This window comes from Dicentrarchus labrax, unplaced genomic scaffold (genome assembly GCF_905237075.1).
Source record: "Dicentrarchus labrax unplaced genomic scaffold, dlabrax2021, whole genome shotgun sequence".
NCBI classification, from domain to species: Eukaryota; Metazoa; Chordata; class Actinopteri; family Moronidae; genus Dicentrarchus; species Dicentrarchus labrax.
The window spans coordinates 16,606,904-16,618,639 of NW_026136708.1; the positions used below are offsets into that span (position 1 = coordinate 16,606,904).

Genomic DNA, 11,736 nt, shown 5'->3' on the forward strand with positions numbered 1-11,736 from the left:
TCCTTAAATAATAACACTAAGAATAATAACAATACATATTTATTATATTAATACATTACTTAGTACAATAATAATTATTATTCTACATTTATACATTATTAAGTATTATTATTATACATTTTATCCATACTTTGCTTTTCCATACTTTGCTATTATTATTATACATTTTATCCATACTTTGCTTTTCATCCCATCAACCCTGGAATTGTTTTAAAATACATTTTTAATGGAATAGTTTGATTTTTGGGGAACTAAGCTCATTTGATTTAAGGTGGAGGGAGCAGATTGGTACCACCGTCAGCATACTTTTCACCAAATAACAAAAAAAATATGTTCCCAAAATGTCAAACTATCTCTTTGTTGCAGCTAATATTTTGGATATTGTTTTTGGTAATTACAACAGAGAAGTTGCTGCACTTGACAATGATCCAGAGCAAACATTCCTTGCTAAGGTTAGGTATAAACCTCTGGTAAACAAATACTTTCATGCTATTTGTGAATGAACGCAGACTACTTGTGTTTATCTTTGACAGTCTGGGCAGTGTCCTTAAATTAGAGGTTGGGTTTTTTTTTCAGAATGCAGGGATGCCAATGTGAGGTACTCAGCAACGGAGCTGTTATGTCTGCAGTTATTGGCATTAGCTGTATTTATAAGGTACACTGTATTTTGTATCCTTGGAGTTGGAGAAATGTGTTGTAGTGGCTATAAATTGTGTGAATATAAATAAAATACTAAAATTAGTGTGTGTGTGTGTGTGTGTGTGTGTGTGTGTGTGTATGAGTGTGTGCTCTTCTACAGCTTTGTTAGGACCAATTTTAGTTTTATACTGTGAAAATGAGGATATTGGGCTGGACCTCACTTGTTTTTTAAAGGCTTTTTGTTGTGAGACAGAATACGTGTACATGCATAAACATAAACACATCGCATTGTACTTGCATCTTGGCAGGTGTTTTTTTTATTTAAGATGTGAACGTATATACCAAAACGTTTATGCACTTTAGTGAGAAAAAAGGTTTTTAAGTTTAAGTTTAAAGTCAGGCTGAAGTCTTTCTGCAGCCATTAGAAAGACAAGATCAACATTGTCATGTAAAATAAAAGAAATAAAGAGACTACAAACTAGAAAAAAATTATTAATAGTGTGCTAATATAGACATAAAGAAACATATGGGAACATGTACAAATACAAATGTCTTTCTGCCAATCATCCTGTGTGTGTGTGTGTGTGTGTGTGTGTGTGTGTGTGTGTGTGTGTGTGTGTGTGTGTGTGTGTGTGTGTGTGTGTTGGGTAATAGTGTGCAAGTCGAAGTTTCAAACTGACAGCAATAACTCTGACGTCAGCATTTACAATATAGTTTTCCCTAATCCCCAGGATAAGCAGAGATTGAACAGTGCATTATATTTCCACTGCTTACCTTGCAGTGTGGAGGAAGATAAGATACTATCTGTGAGATGAACAGCAGAGCACATTGTGTTTCCTGTGTCACTGGACTGGCCATGGTGTGTGTGTGTCTGTGTGTGCGTGTGTCTGTGTCTGTGTGTGTGTGTGTGTGTGTGTGTGTGTGTGTGTGTGTGTGTGTGTGTGTGTGTGTGTGTGTGTGTGTGTGTGTGTGTGTGTGTGTGTGTGTGTGTGTGTGTGTGTGTGTGTGTGTCTGTGTGTATACACTTTAGGAATACAATATACATAGTCATACATTGTATAATGTTTTTCTTATATTGGGAAGCCTATAATATATGGAAGTGTTCAAAATTAAATGAATTAATCTTGCAATATATAATCACACAAATAAAAGATCTGATCTGAACTACAGTGGTGTTTTGTACTGTGATAGTCATGTATTGGCCATAACAAACATCATGTTCTAGCACGAAGAGATTGTCCGGTTTGGGAACCTCAGAATTTTCTCTTGGCTTTTTGTAGATGACGTTGTTCTGTTGGCTTCATCAGAACTAACTGTCATGAAGTGTAATAATAGTAGTAATGGATCAATGGGGAAGAAAATCTTATTTTTGTGGACCCACTGTGTGTCTTCTGTTAACACACAACATGGACGAGTTTATCTCACAGGCAGAAAATGAAAAGTCAGTTAATTTGACACTATTTAGATGCCTTCTAAAACCAAGAGGGATGACATAAGGAAGCATAAAGCCTTTGGGTTTCCTTCATATTTCTCTACAGCACGGTCGGTATCCAGTGTACTTGTGTCTGACCTATTCAAGAAAAAAATGGGGCAGTTACCAAGCAGAGAAACCAATCGTTCATTCTAAAAATATAATCTCAGAGCCCAGCTGGAGAGAGGTGGTGGTGCACAGTCCTCCTTTCTTTCTCTTTGCCGTGGCTCAGAAGAAGCTGCATATAATAAACAAGGCTTGTTTGATCATTATCCAAATGGCCAGTCATGCCCAACCTCACCACAGGCTCACTGTTTAACTGTGGTGTGTCGAGTATCTGGAGATTTGTCTGATAATTGGTTTGCTTGACTCTGGGAAGAACTTTAAGGAGAAGGATGACTTATGTTACTTAGGTTATAACAGGTGAGAAAGATAAAAAAAAAAATACAAAAGTTTTGCTACCAGATATTTGATATAGATAGTAGACCTGGGATCTCTAAGACAGATATTGACAGCTTTTTTTACAAGACCACTACATGAAATTAGATCAAAGCTATGTTTTTTTAGAGCAACCATGTGATTTGGGCCACAGGTCCCAAGATGGAATTGGGAGGCCTAGAAAAGCTGTACATGGTGTTTCTCGGAAAGAATGACCCTCCTGAAAAACACCAATTTAAGACAGATGCTGCTCTCATAGTTTGACCCAATCTTGTCTTGAGTAGCTGGAGACCAAGAAATGAACGGTGGTTGATTTTGTTAGGGTATCGCCTAAAAAATGACAGCCTCCATTCTCATTAACATTGAGCTGAAGTTTTTTTGAGCAGCAGCCAGAGATATAATTCATTAGAAAGGACCACTGTAATGAGCCAGCATAGACAAAGCACCCAATTTCCAGTGTGTCCTCTTTCCCCTGTGAGCTGTGATCATAATGGCTGTGTTGTTTGTTGCCTGGTTTCATGCTGAATCATGATCACACAGCCACAGGCCCCCTTTTCTCACCCCTCTCCCTCCTGTCTCTGGTAAAAGAGAACATCAATTCTGCTTGCAGATTATGTCATTTGCATGAGACAAGTGTGATTTGATTTATTTGATTATTTCACCAGCCTATAATTAGGATGACATGATGTGACTGAGTTGCTTCTTCGTCTTTTATTTATTTTTATGCCCCGTGGGATCTCCTGATGGGAAGCCATGTAGCAGCAGCAATCCCGCTGGCAGTGATCTATAATGGTCAGCAGCAGGGCAGCTTGTAATTTATGTGGTAACCAGCTTATAGTGACGTAACTCAGTTTAAAGTTTAAGAATGAAAAAGCCATCAGTGACACATTGTGGTTCATACATCAAGAGGGCTTCTTATTTGTGACCACACTCCCCAAATTAAATAATTAATAATTAATATAACATGATATGCATGTTATAACTGTGAAGCATCATCTCAACATCACAACAAACCCCAATGCAACCCCCTGTGTATTGCTCAGGCATAAACAGATAATGCTTTCTGCCCATTTGCCTTTGGTTTTCTGCGCTCTGTCCATTAGTCTTTTCTACACTGGCATGTATTCCCCCCATGTGTCTCCAGCTGGAGCACTCAGCAGTCACTTTACTGCTGAGTGGACCTCTCAAGCATATTAGTTTATAATTTTTTCATGTACACTTGCATTTTTATGATAATAGGCTATTATTGCTACATAATGGATTTTTGTGTTCGAGCCTTAACGGAGCCTGTGCAATTCAGTTCATTCTCCTCTATTGGGGTTTAGGTTTGTTGATGTTTTTGTTTTTTTATGCAATATTATATTTCACAATTTATTATTATCAGTGTTATTTTTAGTAATGAACAAACTATAACATAAAATAATACAGCCACTATAAGATAATATTAAATTCAAAACAGCATTGCACCAGAAATGTATACAATTATTGATAAAATAAAATGAATAAGGCTTTACATAAAAGAAAAATCACCAAAACACAAAAAACCTTATTTCCTTTTAGTTAAAAAAAAAAAAAAATGTGTTTGATATTTTAGGTCTGTTAAATATAAATCAAGCTTCAATCTGGCTTTAAGGAATTTGTACTTGTATATTGGTTAATATGAATAAAGACAATAAATAATAAATGTATCAGTATTTGTGTATTTTTGTGTGTTTTAATCATTCCATAAAGTTTTATTATAGTTTGTATTAAATTAATCATACGTCAGAGTCATTCTCTTCCCCTATTGGCCAGAATATTTGGCTACAGAATTCTGATTGGCTATCGGTGTGAGTTCATAGGTTAGCTTGTTATGTAGCCGTCTAGCCGCGGAGGGGGGTATGTATTATGCTGATTTTTGTAACAGAAGATCTTATTTCAGCCTAATGTGACACTCGATAATACACATAACGTGCTCACGGGCGTTGTCGCATATTTATTGGCTCTATTATGTACATCTCTGCGACTGCTTTGAGCGCTGGCGACCTGTTCACACATGCTAACTCGGTAGCTACCTAGCTCGCCACTTAGCTAACTTACTGACAAGTGTTCTTCCAAATGACACGTTTTATTAAAAGCTGACCTTGTACGCACAACCAGCTTAAAAGGCGATTGAATAAGCCTCTGTCAGAGCTATGGCAGCAACCAGACTCCTGTGTTTGTTCAACACGAAAGCGGCAGGCTCGACCAAAACATTAGCCAGGTCAGGTTGGAGTGTGTGCTTCAGGAGAAATGTCAGCAGTTCACCTTCAAGACTACAGGGCTGTATGTCGGCATGGGTCATTGATCAGTATGGCACTAATGGGAGTTTGAGGTTCACAGAAGAAATCACCGTCCCCACTGTCAGTTCTCCCAGTGAGGTGATGATTCAAGTCCATGCGGCCAGTCTTAACCCTCTTGATATATCTATGAGAGGTAAGTGTTTGGCCAATATCATCAAAGGCATTGTGTGTGCAACATAATCAGTGTTGAAGTTGTTTTTAACCTACCTGCTCGCTCTCTTCTTTTTATAGGTGGTTATGGAGCTAAAGTGCTTAAATTAAGAAGGGATCCAATGTCTGTGATGGGCAGTGATAGTGAGTTTCCTCTCATTCTGGGTCGTGATGTGTCTGGTGTAGTGGTGGACTGTGGCTCTGAGGTGACCCATTTTTCCCCAGGAGATGAGGTAGGAGCTGCACTGCACACCCTTTTAGAAGATGTAATGTTATCCAAGAATGGGCGATATCGATTAAATCCAGTATGACTATACGCATACTTTTATTTTGCAATGCTGTTTATTATACGGTTTTTCATATTGATGCAAAAGTCATATAAAAATCTGATATTCAGCCCACAATGGTCTAAGACAGAGGTGGTCCTGACCTCCACAAGTGATAAATCTGAAGATGATCAGTGGGATAGGAAAAAAAAGAACTTATTCTAAATGCCCACATATCATCATATAGCTCACCCCTAATGCACACAGCTCCATAGTGAACTAATTCATTGACATTTTCTTGAAAGAAAGATCGAGTTCTTTCTGCTTGGCCGTCACAAGTGCAATTCATCATAATTTTTGATATCTACTGTGCCATCTCCCACATATCCACATTACTGTCTCCCTACAGACAAAATGCAATCATTCAAATTCAACTTACATGTGATTAAATAACATAAATATACATCAGTAAACATGTACACAAACAGTGTTCTAGTAATCCTGTTCCACCAGTGTAAAAATATCTTTGGAAATGACTAATGATGATAACAGGAACAGCTGACGTAGAGCTTAATAGCCTAGAGTCAGGGTCGTGTTCAGCATGTCATATTTGTGTTGCAGGTGTGGGCTGCTGTTCCCCCATGGAAGCAAGGCAGTCTGGCAGAATTTGTGACTCTAACAGAATATGAGGTGAGCTCTGGAGCCAGTAGAGTTGTATCATTGCAGTATATTTTCATCATCAAATGATTGATAACTGTAAGAGAGTCTAACATAAGACCGACTTTAAAGTAATTTGACTTTCCTGTCAGTATGCTTTCAAACAAATGGAAAGAGTTCATTTAGAGCTCTTGTAGGATTTATAAAAAAAAAAGTTAAACAAAAGTTTGGAAGTGTTATGTAATCCTGCAGTGTAAGAAGTAATTAGGATTATGTTTGTTTGGTTCGAGCAGGAGCCACTGTGGCAGCAATTACTGAGAGAGACACACAAATTGCCCCCTGTTTTCTTGCTGTATTATACATAATTTATTCAGCAGCTCCAAACTAGCTGCCCTCACAGCCGCTCTGCTGATTAGACTGACCTCTTAAATTGATAATTAAAAGGACTCTTGAAGTTTTGATATATTTCTAACTTTTGACATTGTCTGTGTGGCTGTTTTTTTGCAGGTTTCCCACAAACCAAAATCATTGAGTCACACAGAGGCAGCGTCCATCCCCTACGTAGCCAACACTGCTCTGTCTGCGCTGGTCAATGCAGGGGGTCTTTGCAGAGACAGCTCTTCAGATAAAAGGCAAGCACCATCCTGACCATGGATAACTTTGTATTGAATTCCTCTTGTCACATTACTGGGGTGAAAAGTAAGAAGTTGCTAAGTTCCTGAATATTATTATAAACGGCCATTAATTATTTTTTTAGGGTATTGAAGTTTCTAAATGTGCTCTTTTTCATGCAGACCTATACTTTTGATATAGGTCTTCATCACATTTACTTCAGTGGTAAAATTGGTCTATTTCATTCTAATTGGCATCAGAAGGTTTTTTAAATCATGTCTTTACCCCACAGAATGTAAAAATGTAACCTTATGTGTAATCTAATGGAACTTTCACTCCTCCTCAAATGTAATAGCTTCCAATCCTGCAAATCCTCTTTTTTTTTTTTTTTTTTACCCCCTGGGGCTTCTGCTTCTTTTAGTAGCTTTGCTCAAATGAGTCATACAGTAATTGAATGACCCTCTGGTTGCTGGGGTTTCTCCTCCTAGAGTTTTAATCACTGGAGGATCTGGAGGTGTTGGAACATTCTCTATTCAGGTAAGGGAAATTGCATCCCTCGAGCTGTACCAGCATGTATGTTTGACTCTTTTAAACTCTGCATGAATGTAAGGCCACTTACTGTGTCTGTGTGTACATTTCTGTTTTCTTCCTCTTTATGCTGCCAGTTGTTGAAGGCCTGGGGTGCCCACGTAACTGTTACCTGCTCTCAGAACGCCGAAGGCCTCGTTAGAGGGCTTGGGGCCGACGAGGTGGTGGACTACACAGCAGGAGATGCGGCTGAGCAACTAGAAATGATGGACAAGTATGTGTTGTTGCTGTGTAAAGTGTGTGCTTTTAGCAGTAACAAGGTTATCAAATCATACAGTACATTATGTGTGAAGTAGAGGCAGTGTATTGTTTTTATTTAAAAAACAAATCAGAGCAAAATGTTCTTTACTAGCCCCAGGCCCATAATGAAGTATCATTAGAATCAGTGCCAGTCCAATAAAATTGCTAATGAAAAGGAATAGCCCAGTACTGCAAGAATTGTGTGTGCTTCTCCTCTTCCACATCCCCAAATGTGGTAAACATCTTCCTGTGAGCAACCACTCACTGAATCGCTTTCTAGTTTCCATGGAAACCTGGGCTCAAGGTCTGAGTGGACGCTGGTTCACCCCTCTCACCGCCCCTGAAACCAAATTGGTAAATCCTGGCTTTAGCTTGAAGACAAAACAAGTAATCTGTTCAGCATACTCTTTAAATCACTCAACTCTAGGAATATGTAGTATACGGACTTGAGATTATGAAACATGCATTGTTCTTATAACTACTAACCAACTATGTGTGTGTATGTTTTTTTTTTTTTTTTTTTTAGATATTTCAAACCTTTCTTCACCAGAGTTCCTCTAAGTTTGACAGTGTGTGATTGCACCCACAGATTCGATGTGATCTTGGACAGCGTGGGTGGAGAGACAGAGCAGTGGGCGATGACCATGCTGAAGCCCTGGTCGGGGGCAAAGTACGTTACATTGGTTACACCGTTACTCCTCAACACTGATTCCATGGGCCTGCTGGATGGGGCATTTCATGCTGGATTCACTCTGCAAAGCAAGGCCATACAGGTAAACATGAGCAAAACAAACTTTTGAATTCAACACCGAATCAAACATAGCTGATGTGAAATATTATACTGCTGTTTATAGTCTGAAATACACAGGGACTCATCTCACAAGCAGAATGCTTGATGTTTATCTTTATAAAACGCTTTGAGTCTGGTATATCTCGTTGCGCCATTAGTATGGGTGTGGACCAAAGGTGCTCCAAAAACTGAAATGAATACTTGATCTTCAGTGGCATGGAAATACACTATTGTGTAATGGGTAAACACCTGTCCCAGCCAGTTGAAATTTCCATTCAGTTGATCAGATGAAGTTCAGTTGAAGTGGGGAGGGACAAATCATGTAATTACTTGACTTCATAGCTTCATGGTATATTCTCTCTTTGCAAAGGGCTATGTTTGAGCTGTAGAAATATACCCTGCAGGCTGTAATAAATTTAACTGCATTCAGGTGATGAGGGAATTTGAGCATTAAGAGTTGGAGTTCCTGCATGTGTGCAAGCCTCGTGGTATTGCATCTATGTCCTGTCCCTCCAGCTGCTCTGTTCGTAGAAAGCATGTGTAATGAGGGTAGTGGGTGAATAGGCAAGGACAGGGTGGAGCCGCTCTAGGGACTGTTCAGTCAAGTTGTCCTGGGCATTGCAGGCGTTGGTGAGAGTCCCGTTGGCAGTGTTGGGGTTGGGTATGTGTGGATGAGACTGCGCGTGTGTGCGCATGTGTTTGCTGCTGAACCAGCAGTATTTAGTGTTTGTGCAGATTGTAGCCGACTATCTCCACCCGGCAAATACCAGTGTTTGTGTGTTTCTTGCCAAGCCTCCGGGCCCCTTTGTCCACGGAAGCAGCCAGCTGGTCAGTTTGTTGGGGCTCAGCCACAGCAGTCACACCCTCAGTGCCCAGCTCTGGACAGCATGTCCCTTTCAACTGGAGGGCAACGGAGCCCTCTAGTGTTGAACTTTGTGGCAGCATTGACTGATCCGGAAGAATCTGTCATAATCTGTTGTTTTTCTTCTAGCAAGCAGGGATATATTTAACCAAACGCTAAAGAGGTGTGGCAAAGTGATAATATTATGATCAAATATCAAGTAGTGTTAAATGTCAGGATAAGTACATGGGAGTTCCTTCTTGCTTTTCTTTCCTCATTGTGTTTTAGATGGTCTGTGGTGCACCCTTATTGGCATTGGGTGTTTTTTCTTTGTTACATAATTAAGTTGCCAGAAAAATACCTGTTTTCAGTTGATGGATTACATTTTGAGGGAACAACCAAAACAGTTACCATAAAAGGGAACTGTAGAGGAATTATTATATGTGAATTATAATAACTGGAAGAGAGAGTCTGTTTGCTGTTTAAGCTCACCACCAGAATCCCATCCAAGTTTCTGTCAATTAACACTGAGAAAAGTATCCCCTATATCTTACATTATATTCCAAATAAAATCTCTCAATCTCATAATATTGCATCCCACTTTCAGTAGTGGGTTTACTGTGTGTTTTAGCATTATGTATGACAACATGGATATTAAATTACGACCCCTGGAGACCTTTGTATGTCAACTTCCTTATCTTTCCATTCCCTGCGGGGTGCAGGCTTGCCTGACTTCTAATTGTTGCCTCTTCTCTGTTTCCCTCTTAGAACATGATATCAAGTGGAGTCTTCTACCGGTGGGGATTTTATGCTCCAGATGGGCCCGCCCTGGACGAGGTCAGCAAGCTGGTGGATGCAGGGAAGGTACTGTACTGCCTCATTACTGATATCATACATGCTGGCATACTTGTCATTCAGAACCACTTACGCTGACAGCATAGAGAGATGAAAATCTTCTCATTTGCACACCAATCACAGCCTGAGAGTGAAATTCATGCAGCTCATGTGTGCTGTATGATCTCCAACCCCTCCATCACTGAATATGAACATACCAGGGATTCCATACATGCCTGTATTCAAGGGTCCCCTGTGGCTTTGTTAAGGAGTGAGCATCGCATTCCCGCTGTGCTGGTTGGTTGGTTGGTTGGTTGGCGGTTGGCTGCTGGGCGATTGAGTCAGGCGCCAGGAGACGGTGAATGGATTTTCAAACAGTGCTGAGCAGCCATTCGCAAAAGCGTGCAGGACCTCTGTCCTTTTGTCCTGGGGCTTACAGCGAGCGGCACACTCAGACCAGTGGCGGGAAGCTACGGACACACAACACACACATGCACACTCTCTTTACATGTCCTATTCTCAGTCAGAAGTGTGGACAGTTTCCAGCGTGACGCCACTGTGCTCCCCATTCATTGTTAACGACAAGAGATGCTGACCAGAATAACAAGCCTGGCTGCTCGTGTTGTGGGACTAGCGCAGGATTGTCCAGCCTCATCACATTCTGAACCCCTCCCTCACTTTTTCACATTTGGAGCTATGAAAGCAGAGATGATGTAGCATTAGCAGCTCGAGGGTGTTTGCTTATCTAAATTGATTAAATATGATTACTGTAATTGCCACACATTGGACAAAAACAGTGTGATCTGAGTCCAGTAGTTTTAAAAATAGTGTAGTAATCAATTTTGTCTTGTTTAGAGCACTTAATGCATGGAGTTTACAGCATCAGCACAATTTAGAAAGCACAAGTTGTCACAGAAAAATGTTATGACTCATTTGTCAAACTGTTAACACTCATTCAGCTGTCCCTCCATCCATTTCCCCTACCCATTAAAATAAATTACCCCATGTCTGATATGCTGAAGGTTTAAATCTGATCCCTTAATTGTTTATGGACTAACTTCCTGATTTTAAGCTTATATTCATGATATTTTCTGCTGATTCATCACAGATCCTGCCAGTTGTGGAGGCCCAGTTTCCATTTACCCAGGTGCCGCAGGCTTTTCAAAAGTTGGAGGAGGGCCATGCCAGAGGGAAAACAGTAGTCAGGGTGGCTGAAGAGGACGACAGACTGGCCGAAGACTTGGTGCAGAACAGTCACACAGAGACTGCAGATTGGGAGCAAGCAGCTCAAGAAACAGCCAAGCAAAAATAGAGACAGAAAGTGGCGTGCTGTGATTCTTCTCACCTTTTCAAGGTTACTCCTGACAGCTGAAGACTATATTATTCAAAGAGATCAGTGGTGCTGCTGTCGTGCAGTAGACTACAAAGCGTGATCCGAGCTTGTAACGGGAGTGTGCCAAAGGCTGTTGTTTATTAAAGCTTACACCCTCGTGTACAGTCTTAAAGTTTTCACAAGGTGCTTGAGTTATTCTGCATTCATGTCACGGTGAAGTTACTATAATTATTAACTGCAGTCCAATAAATACCATTCAGGTCAGCGTCCAGCTGCTAATTACAACCAGGCAGCTTTCTGGTAGCTTGTATAATAAAAGTTATATAAATATATATATATATATATAAAATGTTAAGAACATTGTCAGCTGGAAATGTTTATCAATAGATGTGTTTAGCCTCCGGTACCACGTGAAACAGAAGCAGCACGATAAGAAAGGCAACTATCTGCTTCTTCTTAACATCTCTTTGCACTCTCTACATGTTGAGTTGTTTGACAACAACCATGAGCACATTGTACTTATTGGAATCTTTCCCACTGCCACATTGCATTAACC

General features: G+C 40.1%; 1 protein-coding gene across 1 annotated transcript; it reads left to right on the forward strand.

Moving 5' to 3' along the window:
- The first annotated feature begins 4,377 nt into the window (after positions 1–4,377).
- LOC127367858 (reticulon-4-interacting protein 1 homolog, mitochondrial) lies at positions 4,378–11,352 on the forward strand. Its single transcript, XM_051408043.1, has 9 exons — positions 4,378–5,002; positions 5,101–5,252; positions 5,907–5,975; positions 6,450–6,574; positions 7,043–7,091; positions 7,220–7,356; positions 7,972–8,155; positions 9,782–9,877; positions 10,956–11,352. Exons 1-9 carry the CDS (start codon positions 4,723–4,725, stop codon positions 11,157–11,159), a joined length of 1,296 nt encoding a protein of 431 aa, XP_051264003.1. The 5' UTR covers positions 4,378–4,722; the 3' UTR covers positions 11,160–11,352.
- Positions 11,353–11,736: the final 384 nt, after the last annotated feature.